The following is a 17689-nucleotide window of genomic DNA, read 5'->3' as shown; positions in this document are numbered from 1 at the left end:
ACATGAGAAGTTGCTGTTGAACTCAAGGTCGACCACTCAATAGTTGTTCGCCATTTAAAGCAAATAGGAAAGTCAAAGAAGTTGGATAAATGAGTGCTGCATTAATTGAATGATAATAAAAAAAAAAATCGTCATTTTAAGGTCTTTTACACTCCTTCTATGCAACAAAAACGACCCATTTCTCGAGCGGATTGTGACACAATGGTTGGATGCTAGAGAAGCCTCACAACACTTCCCAAAGCTGAAATTGCACTAAAAAAAGGTTATGGTGGCTGTTTGGTGGTTTGCGGCTGGTCTCATCCATCACAAGTTCTTGAATCCAGGCGAAACGATTACGATGGAGAAGTACTGCCGACAAACTGACAAAATGCACCAGAAGCTCTAACATATGTATCTGAGATTGGTCAATATGAAAGGACTAATTCTCGTCCTTGACAACGCTTGTTCACATGTTGCTCAACTGACTCTGTAAAAGCTGAATAAATTGGGCTACGAGACTCGACCTCATCTGCCATATTCATTGGACCTTTCGCCTACCTCAAAGGAAGTTGTCTAGATGCTTTTTTCAAGCATCTAGACAACTTCCTGCGCGAAAAATGCTTCAAAAGCCAAGATTGAGCTTCAATGACTTCATTGCTTCCAGAGTTCGAGATTTCTATGCTAATGGGATGAATAAAATTGTTTTTCATTGGCAAAAATGTGTTGATTCTAATGGTTTTTATTTTGATTAATAAAGTTTATTATGAAAGGAGTTATGAGCTTTTGAAATTGAACATCAAAGAAATGACATTATTTTTGCACCAACCAAAACAGTATGGCCAACACATTATGAGATACCCAACATATTAATAAAAAAGTTCAATCATCGAAAATTTCATCAACCAAGGAAACTTGTATCTTTTCAACAATCAATCGCACACTTATTTGCACTCAAATACTGGTACTTTCTCTGTCATTGCTATAACAATTGGCAATTTCTCACTAGCCCTGAAAAACAAATGGTAAGTCTACAATGACTTCTGTGAAGTGACCACTTCCAAATCATATTGGAAGGTTTTGGCACTAAACGTGAAATAAAAAAAAAAACCCTGGACAGAACCTTTACAAACCCAACTGGGCAAAATTCCAAAAAATGTGCCAAAATAAATTAACCCCAGACACAAATTCTACTCTAGAAGATCCTACCTCCAAGACTCTAATAGGAATCACCAAAGATTCTATACTAAGACTTGCATATTCAACAAAAATAAATAAACCTTGGTATAATAAAGAATGTAAAGAAGCAATTTCACTCAGCATTGAAAAACTTAAAACAGGAACAACAGAAAACTTAAATATAAAATACTCACAGCCCTAATAAGAACTATAGAAGAGGCAAAAAGAACAAAGAATTTTGTTTCTCAATTAAATACTAATACCCAGTATGGCCAATGATTCACAAAATAACTGTGAAAAACAACTACCCATTAAAACATCTCAAACACTTTAATAGAATTTTATCAATGTACCTTGATTTATTCATTTTTAATAATTCCTTTTTCATGAGTAAATTGTATGCCCAGAAACCATGATATATTGCCAAGATTGGTCATTTTGAATTGTTTATTTAATCTGTTCTTAACATCAGTTGACATTCTGTCATAATTTGATGCAGTTAAAATGTCATTGACCCATAAAATCAAAATCAGTAATTTGTCGTCTTTGTTTTAGATATACAAACAGGGGTCTACTCGGCATTGTTCGAATTGTTAAATCATATAATCATGAAATACTGCATTCCAGCACCGACTGCTCTGCGTCAGACCGTACAGTGATTTGTTAACTGTCCACATGCAACTTTTATTTTCATTTTGAATCCCTCTGGAGGAGTAATATAAATTTCGTAGTCTATTGGGGCACTTAAATAAGCATTTTTCACATCCATTTAATGTGAAGGTTATATTGTGATGCGATTTGCAATAAAATTCTGATTGTGGTTAGATTTCTAGTCAGTGAAAATGTAGAAAAATATTCTATACCGTTATTCTGAGAGTATCCTTTAGCAACAATCTAGCTTTGTAGTGTTCAATGCCTTATGTTGTAGTGTTTTTTGTAAAGACCCATCAAGAAGAAATGACATGTTTATCCCATAACCAAATTATTATTATTAATTAGTATTATTTTCTGTTAAAGCATTTATTTCGCTTTCTATTGCTGACAATGTTCTAAATAATTGCTTCATAAAAGCTTTATGGTGTATTATCCATGGAATAGCAATAGTTGACTTGATAATCTTCCAAATTGTTGACCATAAAAAAATGGGGTCATTTTCTTTTGGGGTAACGTTCTGAGGACTTTTCGACTTTATCATTGCTGTCATCATTATCAATACTTGTCAACGGTGACTTCATTGCCATCATTTGTTTTATAAATTAGAGGAAATATTAATTGATCCTCTTCATATAATGGATTTTCGTCTTTGAAATTAAATGCGCCTGTGAATTTTACACATCGGATTTGTAAATTTTATTTTCCTCTGTAAAAAATACTAAGTAGGCTGAGCTGTTTTTATTGTACCCCAAAAAGCGGAAATGGACTTCAGCCAACGTTTGTTTCTGCACCTGCTAGCAAGTTAACTTTTTGATTGACATCGCTAAATTTGAACGCTTTTCACTTACGTAGCGTAGCGGTAAGATGTCATGTTTTCTTTCACTTTCTTTTCTTCCTTCAGTTCATCATGGGTTTGAGCCTCCCTACTAATCCTTTTTTTTCTTTTACACCTCCAAACACCTGGGCAATGCCGGGTACCCCCACTAGTCAAAAATAAACATCAAACCAGTACCTCAACACCTAATGTGGATCCCTCCAGATTTACATAAACAAAACACAAAATCAGCAGGAGAGTGATAGTGACAACAATGGTGGCACTGAGATGAACCCTGTTCGTCAACACAAACTAAACAGACCTACCAAATGCACTTAGCGTCAAAACCTGTTTCTTTCTATGTCTACATCGTCAGCATAATTCACAAGTCATCCCAGCAAGAAAACCAGCAGAAAAATAATCAAATTTGAAATATGAACATCACAGCCAATAACCCTCCTGCACATACATCGACACAAATAATTAACTCATGGAACACATAATTCTTAATCGAATACATCCATGAGTTTATCGACATAAATCTGATACGAACAAGTGAACACTGAACAACCCCACCAAAAAGATGACTTCCAGCTGTATAATAAGACATGGAAACTAACACAACTCTAAAACGAAAATGACATATCAACACCCGGAGTCATCATATCTTTAACTGCATCTGCAGATAAAGTAGGTTTTTTGTAGTTGGTTTTTGACAACCAGTGAGATCATCTGCTGATGCTGCCATCCCACTCGTGTGGTGTTCTTGAGAGGGAAATGCAGCGACATCAGATTTTTTACTGCCATTCAAGTATCATTGTACTTTGGATGCTACACCAATTGTGGTACAGTGATTGTCCATCGTCCTGACGAGTTGAGGGTAGATGTTTGTGTTTCACACTTTCACTTTTTCACCCATAAGCCTATGATTGAAATAAGTCTGTTGACAGCTCCGAGTTTCTGTCTGTTTTGAGTTTACACTTAATGTGGATGGCTGCCTCTCTGAATGTAGCTTCGAGTCGGCCTGCGAAATCTGTTAGTTTTTCACCATCTCGCCGTTCAATGTCCTAGGCTTGGCTTAAATGTTGAAAGAAAGTCATCTGGCTGTGGGGAGTTGTTAGGAGGTATTCCTTTAAGTGGATGTATTCTGTTCCAAGTCAAGCATCTGCCGAAATGCAGCATGTCTTTCAGCATGTCATTCGCGAATTTGACAAATTCGCCTTCCAGGCTGGGGTAGGTTGTTAGTTCTGGTATGACATGTATTGCATATATTTTGTTGCCATGACGAATTGATTTACGTCGTTTCCTGGGTGGAAAGTCTTCTGGTGTCTCATGACATCTCGTATCATTTGTTGGTGCATTAGTAAGTTGTAATCATCATTTTTCTGAGGTGGTTGCTGTTACCGATGTCGATTTTAGGGCAGTCGTCATAGCGTCTATGTAGATTTGAATTTCTCAATGTGTTTTCGGATGGTTGTGTTGGTCTTCAAGTTAAATAATATTTAATGCTTGATTAGAGTGAATAGCTCTGATCACATGAAACCCATGTAGCTGTCCGTAATCATCTTGCTGAACGCTCTAACACCAATTTGTTATATTACAAAAATGAGACTATGGAAGCAAGAAGGACAAATGGAGTTTAGTTTTAACTTTTATTCAGATTGTAGTAGATGCTGTTGGTATTGTCAGAATGTGCTAGTGATGGTGGAGGCAGTGACGAGATGTTGATCAGGTGCTTGGAGTAAGGATAGCAGTTGGTCGGCAGGGTCTTGGGAGTCGATGGCAAAGAAGGGGTAGTTTGGACAACTGCTGCAGGTGTTGTCTAAGATGAGGTCGACGACGGCTGGCTGCTGCTGATGCTGTGGCTTGGGCTGCTGCTGGGTTGGCAGCATAGTGGACAAGCTCACTGCTCAGCAATCTGATTTATGCTTGGCTCGCGGATGTAGTTGAAGACATGATGACTCCGGGCGGTTATATGCTGTTGATGTAGACAGAAAAAAAACAGGTTTTGCCACTCTTCTGTGCATTCGATATGTCTGTTTAGTTTGTGTCAACAAACAGGGTTCGTCTCAATGACTTCAACAAAATTGTTGGTCATTACATAAAATATGACCTTCAAGATTAACATGAAATATGTATCAATGGATGATTTACCATGTGGTAGGAACATCTCTATACGTTATGTCTGTGTTGCACTGATTCACATTATCTATTTCATCTTTGTCCTTTATCGTCAAAACAATAGGTTACTCTTAAACAATTTTTTTTAATTGTCATAATTCTGTCCATTTATCTTTCTGCCAACATATTTGTAATGACTTTAATGTTTACCGTCTCAATGATGGCAACATGCCAATCTTAAACATACAAACTAATTTTTCTTGAAAGATAACCTAACAAGAAAATGAGCAGGATGGAAAAGACATGTTGAAAATTTGAATGTCATACCATTTCTAAATAACTCATCACATGGGGACAAAAATACAAAATCTTACTAGAGCTGCACCCTCTAGTATTAAAACCAAATATATTTGAAAGCGATAACTCTAGCCCAATGATAGTAAAAGTTTATTTCTAATGAAAAAGAAAATTTGCTATTTTAATTCATTTGTTTTTTTGTTTTTTTCTTAAATTTGTAGTTTGTTGTATGCATCCGGAAGAAAAACATCACAGTCTACCAGCAAGTGTTGTGTGTAAGAAAGCATAAAAAAGGAAGTTTAGATTCGTGGAATTGGAATCTCCGAGGAGAAGATGCTACTTATCATGCTTTATATCCTCGGGCATGGACTGTCTACAAAATACCTGAACACAAAGTCCAATTAATATGTCGCCAAGTGTCTCCCATATATCCTCATGATTATAAGGTAAGTTTTTATTTTGTACTTTTATTATATTTTTTATAAGTCTATTATAATAAAGCTAAGTTAATCAATGTTTGTTTCTGTAAAACTTGTTGGTACTTATGCATAATTTGAACCAGACGTAACTCAGCGTCCAATCGATTTTGTACAGAACATGACGTCAACCGCCAAGCTTCGCCCATTATTGAAGCATAACAAATGCTACTCAAAAAAATACTGAAGGAAACATGTAAACATAATAAAATTAATAATATATGAATCAAAGTAATTTTGAGATCGTAGACTGCTTCAGCCATTTTCGGGACTGATTTTATATTCCACAGCCCTCATTTAATCCTGGGCAACGTCAGGCCTTCTGCTAGTATATATTTCCATCTATCTCATTCAATCCTGGACGATGTCGGGTCTTCTGCTACTATATATTTCCACAAATTAATCATTCCAGGGCGACTTCGCGTTTCTGTTATATATATTTCCAACTATCTCATTCAACCCCGCACAATGCTGGGTTTTCAACTAGTATATATTTCTACACATCTCATTTAATCCCAGGTAACACCGGGTCTTCTGCTAGTATATATTTCCACATATTTAATTCAATGCAAGGTGTTCTGCTAGTATATTAAAACATAAGAATAAATAAAAAAAAACTAACGTAAGGCAAACGAACGATGTTAAATGTAAAAATCAGAAAAACAAAAAAGAAAACATAAAAACAAACGTTAAAACTTCTTTAAAAAATCTGAAAAATATAAACAAAAAAAAAAACGTGAAAAATGACTTAAATAAGCGTGTTTCAATATTAAAATTAAAAAATCAGTCGGTACCCGGGTGTTTTTGGGTGTGTGTGGTCAGAAACAGAAAAAAGAACGTTACGTGAAAAATGGCTTAAATAACCTGGCTTCAATATTAAAATTTAAAAAATCGAAAAAAAAAAAAAAAAGACATCTCACACCACGATTCGAACCCAAAACATTTAGATAATGACCCAACGCTCTAACCAACTGAGCTAACACGACGTACATGAAATTGTGTCAGTTCTTCAAATATTTAAACTAAATCAGGTTATGACGTCGTCTGACGCATGCGTAGAACCGATCTCGTCATGAGAGAATGGTTTTTGCTAACCCCCCCCCCCTGTAGAAAAGTGCTGATTTCAAGGTGAAAAAAATTAACGTTCTTGGCCAATTTTTTGATATTTGTCGGGCGAAGGATGGGGCTTTCATATGAGACCAAATTTGTGAATTTTTGTTCTGTCTGTCGAAAGTTTTTAGCAGACATACAAACACACATACATACATACATACATTTTTGCTTTTCCTAGCGAGGGGTACCTGGTGTTGCCCGGGTGTTTGTAGGGGTGTGTGAAAAAAACAGGTGCCCGTGAAAAAAAAAGCCTTGACGACGCGCAGTTGAAAAATAGTAAAGTGTGAAAAAAAACAGGTGCGCGTTTTTGATTGACGTGACGGTGATAGCTATTCAGTAGTTGGCATTTTGTGCGGGACAGTTTTTAATGAGGTCAATAAATCGGTTTGTGTGTTTTTAAAACCCCGCTCCCCCGTCTGATATGACGAAGTCGACATTGACCAAATGTTCACTGGGTCTGTGATTAGAGTCGAGTTTCGCATTTTTTTATACCGAAAACCGAATGTAACGCGTGCCGATGCGGGAAATGTCGAATAATTAACGTTTGAAAGTCAATAAAATAAAATAGACAAGTGAGCTCCGTGGTTAAGTGTGAGATATTACAATTTATAGATGATATAAAAAGTTTTAAGAAGTTGTGAACCGAGCGAGCGCTTCTTTGAAAGAAGCCTTTTGTGGGCATCGAGGAAAAGTGTACATACATACATACATACATTTTCGCTGTTATATATATAGACTAGCGAGGGGTACCCGGCGTTGCCCGGGTGTTTGGGGGTGTTGTGTGAAAACTCCGGGGTTGGGGAAGGGGGGGGGTAAAAAAAAAGAAGTAAATATGAGGATCGAACCCAAACTGTTGAGGCAAAGTTGTAAATTAATGAGTTAATGAGGTCAAGTTTGACTGCGGGATAGTATTTCATTTACTGCGGAACGCTTTTTTTTATTTTTATTTTCCCAAGATGATATAGGAAAAAGACTAACCCACATGCGACGAGCGACAAATGTGGAATATTTATCTTCCCGAAATCGAGCAAATTAAATAGACAGGCGAGCTTCGTTGTTAACTGTGAGATATTACGATTTATATGTGATATAAAACGTTTTAAAAAGTTGTGAACCGACCGACCGCTTCTCTGAAAAAAGCCTTTTGTAGATATACAGAAAAAGCGAACACACACATACATACATACATACATTTTTGCTTTTATATATATAGATAGACTAGCGGTGGGTACCCGACGATGCCCGGGTGTTTTGAGGTAAATCAAAACTCTGGGGCGGGGCGGGGGGAAGGTTAAAATAATTTTAAAAAATGTTTTGGTAGGTAAGTATGAGGATCGAATCCTTGAAGCAAAGTTGGAAATTAAAGTGTGAAAAAAAAAAAACCCTGTGACGTTAACCATTGGGCTATCGTGACATACAACAGAGACACGTTTGAATTTATTTATTTATTTTTATTTATTTATTTTTTTATTACATTTTCACCCCATACAAGGCACATTGCCACTTTGGTGTAGGGGGCTACTAACAGGGGCAACAACTACTGGGGTACTATGTAGGGATTTGGGCAGCAAGATGTTGGTTCAGGTTGCACTTGAACTTCTGCACGTCAGTACAGTTGGGGAAGCAGGAACCTGGAATGAAATTCCAAAGACTAGCGGTTCTGGGGAAGAAACTACTGGAGTAGAAAGATCTTTTACATCTAGGGATTTCTACAGTGTGGGGGTGGGATTTTGCAGCCTGTCGGGTCTGTCGAGGGTGTTCAAGTCGTGGGGGCACAAGTGCTTGCAGTTCGTCAGAGCATTTACCATTATAATACTTGTAGAACAGGCAGAGGGATGCAACGTTTCGTCGATGGGACAGAGGCTGAAGCTTAGATGCCAGTTCAGGGCCTATCAGATTAGCGACTCTCTTTCGAACCTTGTCAAGGAGCGAGAGACTAGTAGCCGATGCACCAGCCCAAATATGACAGCAATACTCCATACATGGGCGAATGGTTGCCTTATAGAGGTACAGGATACTTTCGGTTGTTAGTAGTTTTCTAGCACGGTAGAGTGAGCCCACCTTCCTTGCAGCGGCCCTGGCAATGTTTTCAATATAATTGTTCCAACTCATGTTTCCTGTGAACGTTAGGCCAAGCAATTTGAAAGATGTACTCTCAGACAGGGAGTCACTGGCCATTGCTATTGGAGGCAGAGGTTTCTTTTAATTATTGAAGGAAACCAGTTTAGTCTTAGCAGCATTGAATGTGACCATCCATTTATGTCCCCATTCCACTACAGATGGGAGGTCATCCTCTAGTGTTTTTGCGATGTCTTTAGATATGTGTTCATTTGTTTTCCTGTCATGCCTGTTATAGAGTGTAGTGTCATAAGCATATACGCCCATCTCAGAGTCAGTTTTGTCGGGGAGGTCATTAATAAATATCAGGAACAATAGAGGTCCAAGGATAGACCCCTGAGGCACTCCCGCATTTATATCACACTGTTTAGATGTACGACCGTCGAGGACAACCTGGATTTTTCTCTTATCTAAGAAGGATTTAATTATGTTAAGTATTCTACCAGTGATACCGTATGATTTAATTTTCCTGAGGAGACCCTTGTGCCATACCCTGTCAAAAGCCTTAGATATATCTAGAGCTACCGCTCTGCCCTCTCCCGCTTTGTCCAGTGAATTGTATATACTTTCAGAGATTACAGTGAGGATGTCAGCTGTGGAACGGGCTTGTCTAAATCCATATTTTTTGTCAGTCAGAAGTTTAGCATCTGTAAGGTGCCGGACTAGAGCATGGTTAATTATGATCTCAAATATTTTGGCGAAAAGTGGGAGGAGGCTAATGGGGCGATAATTTGATGGGTCAGTTCTTTTGCCAGAATTCTTGAATATTGGTACCACAGAAGCAGTTTTCCAACAGCCCGGAAAGCATGATTCATTAAGGCATTTGTTGTAGAGTTTGGAGAGAACTGGAGCTACTTTGGCTGAGCACTTTTTTAATAGCACAGCTGGGATGAGATCAGGTCCACATGCTTTTGAAGTGTCAAGGTTTTTTATGCTAGCGTCTGTCTGCAAAGGAAAGTCAGGCAGGGGTGGTTGGAAGGGTCCAGTGTGGAGTTCGAGGCAAACCGGTTGGCAAGCATATTAGCCTTGTCGGTTGCTGAGCAAACAACCTCGTGATTGTTGGTTAGCGGGGGAATTGTTGATTGCCCATTATTTACTACACTGTTGTAGATTTTCCAGAAATCACGATTTCCTAATTTTTGTGCTTCGATGCGTTTTTTAGTGGTTTCAGTAAATTCTCTCTTAGCTGTCGCTATTTCTTTCTTAACGTTACTTCTATATACTTCTGTTTGTTTGAACTGGACTTATGTCGGTTAAATCTGCGGTATGCATGCTGCCTTTAAGCAATGGCAGTTGCGCAAGTCGAAGTAAACCATTGGGGAGAGTGGGGTTTGCTACTTTATCATTTTTCATAATTGTTGGATATGTTACTAATTTCAACATACCGATGAAGTAAATAACATTTGTTTTATTGTGTTTATTATTTATGTATAACTCATCGGAGATAATGTCTGGGAGTAAATACTCATTTAAACACTTGCGAATTCATGTAATGATAATATCAAGTAGTCCCCAACTTAAAACTATAATTTGAAGAGGAATGACATCATCACCGGAACTAACCCTGCCTTCAGCTTATCACCACCCCCTCCACTCAATGTCTCTTCAGTCAAGCAATCTTACCCCCCCCCTAAACAGAGTTAGGATATTATATTGTAACTGATACTAAAAAAAAAAAATGGCCGATTAAATTTTAGAGAAATGCCGTCAGTATTCAATTTATTGTAAAATCAAGTGTTTTCTTTATAAAACATAGCAACTGTTTTGTTCTTATCGGTAAATATTAGCAATCATTTTTTTTCTTCCTCATCAATTTTCATCTTACTTTGATATTTTACTATTTGAAACACGATAATCATTTCTTTGAAAATTAGTATTTCATTCTGTGTTATAATGTAGTTTGATTCTCAACCAGTCTTTTATTAAAGTATGAAAAGTCGCCATTAAAGAGAGTTAACATCATTTTCGGCGACATGAATCAGAATATTTTCAAATACATAGAAAACGATTAAAATTACATAGAAATAACGTTTGAATTTGGTGAAATTTTATGCCCCCCCCCCCTTGCAAAAAGCGTCCAGTTCACCCACTTAAAATTACTTGTTTTCGCCAATTTTCGATATTTTTTGCTCCAAGACTCTGATCTTTCTAACAATACCAAGTTTGTCATTGTTTGTTGCGCCTATCGAAAGTTTTTGACGGACATACACACTTTGCCTTTTATATATTAGACTAGTGGGGGTACCCGGCATTGCCCGAGTGTGGAAAAGTGTAAGAGGGGGTTAAAATGATAATAGAAAGTCCGGGTGGAGAGAGGTGGTAAAAAATAAAGATGGTAATAGCATGGGGGTGGGTGGGGGTGGAGTACCCGGATTTTACCCGGGTGTGTGTAGGTTAGGAGCCCATGTAGAGAGAGGTGTTAAAAAAAATGGTAGTAGCGGGGAGAGGGAATCAAAACAGTAGGTAGCCCCTGTGGAGAAAGGTGTTAAAAAAAAATGGTAGTAGCGGGGAGGGGGAATCAAAACAACAGTCGACAGCCCATGTGGAGAAAGGTGTTAAAAAAAATGGTAGTAGCGGTGAGAAGGAATCAAAACAAGGCGGCAACCCATGTGGAGAGAGGTGTTAAAAAAAATGGTAGTAGCGGGGAGAGGGAATGAAAACAACCGTAGGCAGCCCATGTGGAGAGAGATGATAAAAAAAATTGTTAGTAGCAGGGAGAGGAAATCAAAAGTACAGTCGGCAGCCCATGTGAAGAGAGGTGTTACAAAAAATGGTAGTAGCTAGGAGAGAAAATCAAAGCAACAGTCAGCAGCCCATGTTGAGAGAGATATTACAAAAAATGGTAGTAGCAGGGAGAGGGAATCAAAACAACAGTTGGGAGCCCATGTGGAGAGAGGTGTTAAAAAAAAGTGGCTGTCAGGCTCGAACCTGTGACACGAAGGCGGAAAGGAAGTGAAAGAATATCTGGCAATCGAAAAGACTTACAGAAATGTCATTGGAAAATCCAACCCCTTCCTGCCGGAAACTTCCTAGTTTAGGGTGAAGGAATTTATGCTTTTGACCAAATTTTCGATATTTGTCGTCTGAAGGGTCGAGTTTCAAAATGATACCGATCTCATCAGGATCTCTCGCCTCTGTTGAAAGTTTTTGCGAGACATACAAACCCACACATTTTGGACGTGTAAAAGAAGCAAAACAAAAGTGTTAGTAGGCAGGTTCGAACTCGTGGTGTGAAGACGGAAAACCTGAGATCTTACCACTGCGCTACGATGATAAAGAAAGTGAAAAGAGTTTAAATTTAGCGATGTCAATCAAAAGCTGTTGACTCAGTGAGAATTAGGTCAGGAGTCGGCAAAGAAATTAAATTTCTCATGGTATTTATTTTCTTCACCATGAGGTCGTTCCTAGCTCACAAGTGTCCAAATGAATAGCAATTTTCTGATATGAGGGATTTTTCACACAATGATCAAAGCTAATTGCTTTTTGGATGTCCCCAACACAAAGCCAGAAAACTGCCTTTAATTTCGTTAGTTTTGCTTTTTTATACGAAAACCATGAATTAACACGTGGGACCACGGGATAGTGTGAATTTTATAAGATAAAAGTTGCTCAAATAAAAGATAGAGATGACCTCCTTTCGTAAATCGCAGATATTATAATCTAGGGAGTACATAAAAGTTATAAGAAATAGTAACCCCTCTGAGCGCCCCCTCCCTACCGAAATAAGCCTTTGCTGGGCATACAAAAAAAGCGCACACACAAACACACATTTTTGCTTTTATATAATAGATGGATAGTGTTCTAACTATTTAGTTTAAATGCAATTATCTGAATAATCTCAATATCTCTACTATTATATAAAAGAAACTTTGTCTCTGTGTGCGAATCTGTTCCCTACAGACTCCACAATGGCTAGGCAGATTTTTATGAAATTTCACACAAATGTACTTTATGTATTTGGCAGTGTTTTTAGATAGGTTTTTTATTGAAATGTCTTTGACAAGTATTGATAATTGATATCGAAAAAATCTGATAAAGAAGGAACAGACGATTTTGACCAAAGTTAACACCTTATGCAGCCTAATATCGCAAGTGCATTTGAGAAGTTTCATTACCACACAAGCAAAAAGGTCCCGCATATAAAATCAACAGTATGCTCTTTGATATGACAAGGGTACATTCGAAATGAATGTTTCTGTTGAAAGCACAATTGCATCATGATACTTGATACATTTTAAACCATAATATTTGATACATTTTAAACTTAAATTCAAGCCATTATTACCGTATGAGCAGAAAGGCCAAGCATATAACATTAACAGTAGGTTCTTTGATATGACAGGGGTGCATTTAAAATGACTTTCTGTTTAGAGCACAATTGAAACCTGATATTCGACTTTTGCATTTTAAACTTTAATTCCAGCTGTTATATATAAAAATAATTTTATAAAATCAATAGTAGGTTCTCTATAGTGCAATGTAGGCTACAATATATCTTGAACTACATCACTGTAGGGAAGTATATGAAGCTTCCTCCCAGTGCACCACGATGGGTCCCGAACTAGAGCAGGCAATCAATCGATTTGATTTAAAAATGGGTGATTTCACTGATTTTGATGATAATAAAAATATGGGAGGGTGAAATATTCATTGATTGTCATTCAATCCTGCACAACATCGAGTCGCCTTGTTAATTTTAATATAAAGTTTTTTTTTTATTTTTCAATTAGTTATCAGGATCCGTCATATAGAAAATTCTTAAATTAGCTAAAGTGTTAAAATTAGTAATTTTTAATTATATTTTTCTGGTGATATAATTTTTAATTATATTTTTCTGGTGATATAATTTTTAATTATATTTTTCTGGTGATACTACAAAATCAAAAATTAACCAAGGAATAATGGTAAATTCTACTTATAATTTATTAGGAATAAGAAATTGTTGCATTTATTTATATAAATAGATAACTATTAATATTTTGGTAATTTTGATAGAAATTTATTTATCTTTTAATAAGTCAAAAGAAAGAATTTGCTTGAAAAAATTATGAAGGAGGGAGAAAGAAAATGAGTAAACCAACCATTGAACGAGTCCGCCTCTTTTTCTCTTTTCTCCCTTTTACCTGTTGATAAGAATTCTTGGGAGCAGTGTTGGAGAAAAGGCTTTTAATAAGTTATTCATTTTTTTTTTCTTCTTAAACCATTTTAATTAAGTTAATATCAATAAAATTATTGCATATATAGAGACAAAATAACACAGAATTACTAATGTAGTTCAAAAATTTTATGCTAATTAGGCATTCAAATAATTGTGTTTGGATCATTTGTTGGTATTGCATATAGAGTATTTGAAAATATATTGTATTGATTTAAATAATAGCAAATATAGGAGTGATAAATGAAAAGATTTTCATATTCATTTAAATATACATATATATTCCAATAACCAGATTGGAGTCACAATTATAAGTGTACCTTGTATAGATTCTGACTTTTAAGTTAGTATACATAGAATTATGACTTTTATATAATAAACTATACATGTTCAACCTATTTATATTTAAATTCTTATCTCCTTTATTATGTACTTAAACTTTTACTCAATTTGTATCTTCATCATCTGTGTGATTTCAGACTGAATTCTACTAAGATATTTTATTTCCAGGATACCAGTTTTCCCAGTGCCGTTTTTGTATGGAGTGTAGATAATCAGAGTGAAGAGGATATAGATGTTAGTATAATGTTTACATTCAAGAATGGGCGTGGTGTAAAAGAGGATACACAAGGTGGTTGTTGGAACCAGTTTTTCTATCAGTCAGAGGAACTTGCTGCTGAAGCCATCTCTGGTGTGACTATCCACCAAACAATTCAAAACATGGCTTGTACTTATGGAATTGCCGCAAGACATCAGGTACTTCACACATTTTTTCTTGCTTATAGACATGTTGTAGTTTTGGTTCATCCAATGCATTATTTTTATTTCTTTGTTTCATCAAATTTATACAAATGAATTTAAAGAAAATCAAGAATGGATCAATCCCTACGAAAAAAATCACAGGAGGGACAGGCCAAATCAACACTACATTTGTTCGAATCCTCATTGTGTGTATCTTCAGCTCAAAACAAATTGATTTGATGGTGTTGTGCCTAATTTTTCATTTTGTATTTTATTCTTTATTATATGGAGAATAAATAATTCAAAGATTAGTATTGCTAAGTATTTTTAATGAATAAAAAAAAAATGTTTTATTTGCAAATCTATTTTATCTTTTTATGCAAGAGGGGATATTAACTATTCAGTCATAATTCTCGGACATTACATCCTCCTTTGGGGGAGGGGCAAGAAGTAGTTACTGATCTGTTGTCATGATGCCATCCTCCTAGGCATTATCCCTCCTTTTTTTTTGTGGGGAGTAATATTCTGTTCTGTTTTAATAAGACCATCTGCCAAGGCATTACATTTGCATATGTTTGGTCATCATGATATCTTTTCAGGCATTACCTCCTTTTTTGGAGAGGTGGTCCTCTTTGGCATTACATTATGTAGGGAGAGTATTTGTTTTGTTATCATAATTCTTCCATACCTTTTCTTTTTTTTTTTTTTGAGGATGTGTGTATAGTGTAGTATTTGTTTTGTTGTCATGATGCCACTTTACTATGATTACTGTTTCGATTTCTTAGTGGAGGTGGTAGTGTAGTATATATTGTTGTTGTATTGTATACTTTCATTAATATAATACCATCCTCCCAGGCATTATTTCCTCTTTGGGAGTTAGTGTATAATATATTCTGTTTTCATGAGATAAGCCATGATTTTTTTTTTTTTTTTAAGGATGATTTCTGCTTGATTCTATTTCTCATTCTCTTTCTTCCTCTTCATTTTTCTTTCTCTTCTTTGTTTTTTTCTCTCTGTCTCTCTTCATCTTGCCTTGTCTTGTTTCACTTACCTTTCCCCTCACTCTGGAAATGTTAATTTTACTATACTTCAACCAATTTACAATTTGTATATGAGAGGTAGGTTTTTTTTTTCATTAAAGAATGATTTCCTGTCTCCTTCCTCCCACATGCACATTTGGAATCTTTCTCTTAATTTTAAAGTTATGCACCAATAATATATAACTTTTTTTATAACTTTTAACTTTCTATAATTTTAAAGTTATACACCAATAATTTATAACTTTTTTTAATAACTTTTAACTTTCTATAATTTTAAAGTTATGCACCAATAATTTATAACTTTTTTTTATAACTTTTAACTTTCATTCAATAATTTTAAAGTTATGCACCAATAATTTATAACTTTTTTTTATAACTTTTAACTTTCATTCTATAATTTTAAAATTATGCACCAATAATTTATAACTTTTTATTTTGGATCAAGCCTGATTTTAATACTTATATTGCATAGAAAAACGTTTTGACATACAAAACTTTAAAAAATTATTTTTCCACAATTTTAACCTAATTTAACCAATTTAAAAACAAACATATCAGTTGATTTTTTGAGTATGAAGAGAAAGGGTATTGTAGATTAACACCCTTTGCTAAATCATTTCAACCCTTAAAAAATGACATCTACATTTTAGTCAAATATGTGTGAACACCCTGAAATAATTTTTTTGTTGTTTTTTTTTTACAAAGGAATCACCACTCGAAGATAAGGGTTAAAGTGTGTACAGTAGTCAAAAGGAACAATATGATAGTAATCGTTAGAAGTGTAAATTTGATAAATTTGATTACTTAAGGGGAATGGCTGAAGAACTTGTTTACATTGGACTTGAAGACAACCATATTATAGTCATCTAGAAAGCAAGCAAATGGAAGAGAGTTCCACAGGTGTGTAGTTCTAAGAAAGAAGCTCTGTTCATGGAATCCACATTTAGGTCTAGGCACTGATAAAGAGTGGAGGAAACTAATTGATAGTGTTTTCAGCTAGACGAGTATTCCTCATGAATGTTTGGTGATGGGGGACCATAGATTGAAGTACAGACGAGCACTTGCCATGAAAATAATGATAAAGCAGAGACAGGCTCGCAACGTCTCTTCTGTGAGATAGAGGTTACAGGGAAGAGAAAAGGGCATCCACCACTAGGCTATGAAGTCTATTTTGAACTCTATCGAGGCAGGATAAAGTCTTTCTAGCAGCTCTTGCCCAGATGTGGCAACAGTATTCAATCCTTAGATGTACCTGGCTCTTATATAGGTAGAGAATTGCATCAGAGATATCTACTGGATTGACAGAAGGATCCTACCATTTTTCCAGCGACCATGGCAATGGATTTGATGTATGTGTTTCATTTCAGTTGATGCCAGAGGGCGATTAGAGCATTGATGATGTAAAGATAGAAGCTTGGTTTTAGATGCATTAAAAGTAGCATTACAAGTGTATGCTGTATTTTTGTGGACATCGGCAATATTACATACCTAATGTGCTTCAACAAGTTGTATCTTTTTTATTTGTTGGTTAATTTTTTAAAAGAATTCCATTGATGGAAAGAGAATAAAATAAGCATTCCAATGATGTTAATTTATTTTTCTTTTATGCGTTCAATATTTTTATGCTCCAAGTTAAAAACGAAAAAAAAAAAAAAACGGTAAAAAATGACAACAAAAAGGGAAACACTTTTTTCAATATTTTCATTTTATACGTTATGTTTGGAGACATGCGTGGGGTTAAATTTGATTGGATATGGCTGAAATTTTACAGGCTGTATAAACAAAGAAGTCCATCTCTACTGGTGTTTGATTTTTATTTTTACGACCACAGGAAGCAAAGTTACGACCGAACAAATTTGACAAAGAATATTTGAAAATTGATAAGATAAATCGGCATATATCATCCATTTTCATATAGATAATAGTTTCAGAATTATTTTCATGTATAATATGTAAATACTTGATTAATTATTAATTGGGAATTTTCTTTAAAATGTTATCTTTT

The 17689-nt window shown here is 35.6% G+C and overlaps 1 protein-coding gene across 2 annotated transcripts in view; it reads left to right on the top strand.

Annotated features, from left to right (window-relative positions):
* The window catches only part of LOC145269149 (non-lysosomal glucosylceramidase-like), a 238349-nt gene that overhangs the window by 73653 nt on the left and 147007 nt on the right, over positions 1-17689 (top strand). For both annotated transcript variants that reach the window (XM_080124756.1, XM_080124759.1), the window contains exons 4-5: positions 5263-5487; positions 14414-14659. In XM_080124756.1, the coding sequence (XP_079980882.1) occupies positions 5263-5487; positions 14414-14659 (471 nt within the window). The remainder of the gene's footprint in view (positions 1-5262; positions 5488-14413; positions 14660-17689) is intronic.

Source organism: Euprymna scolopes, chromosome 4, assembly GCF_053919585.1.
Source record: "Euprymna scolopes isolate OS-2025 chromosome 4, ASM5391958v1, whole genome shotgun sequence".
NCBI classification, from domain to species: domain Eukaryota; kingdom Metazoa; phylum Mollusca; class Cephalopoda; order Sepiida; family Sepiolidae; genus Euprymna; species Euprymna scolopes.
This window is presented reverse-complemented; position numbering and strand designations above follow the sequence as displayed.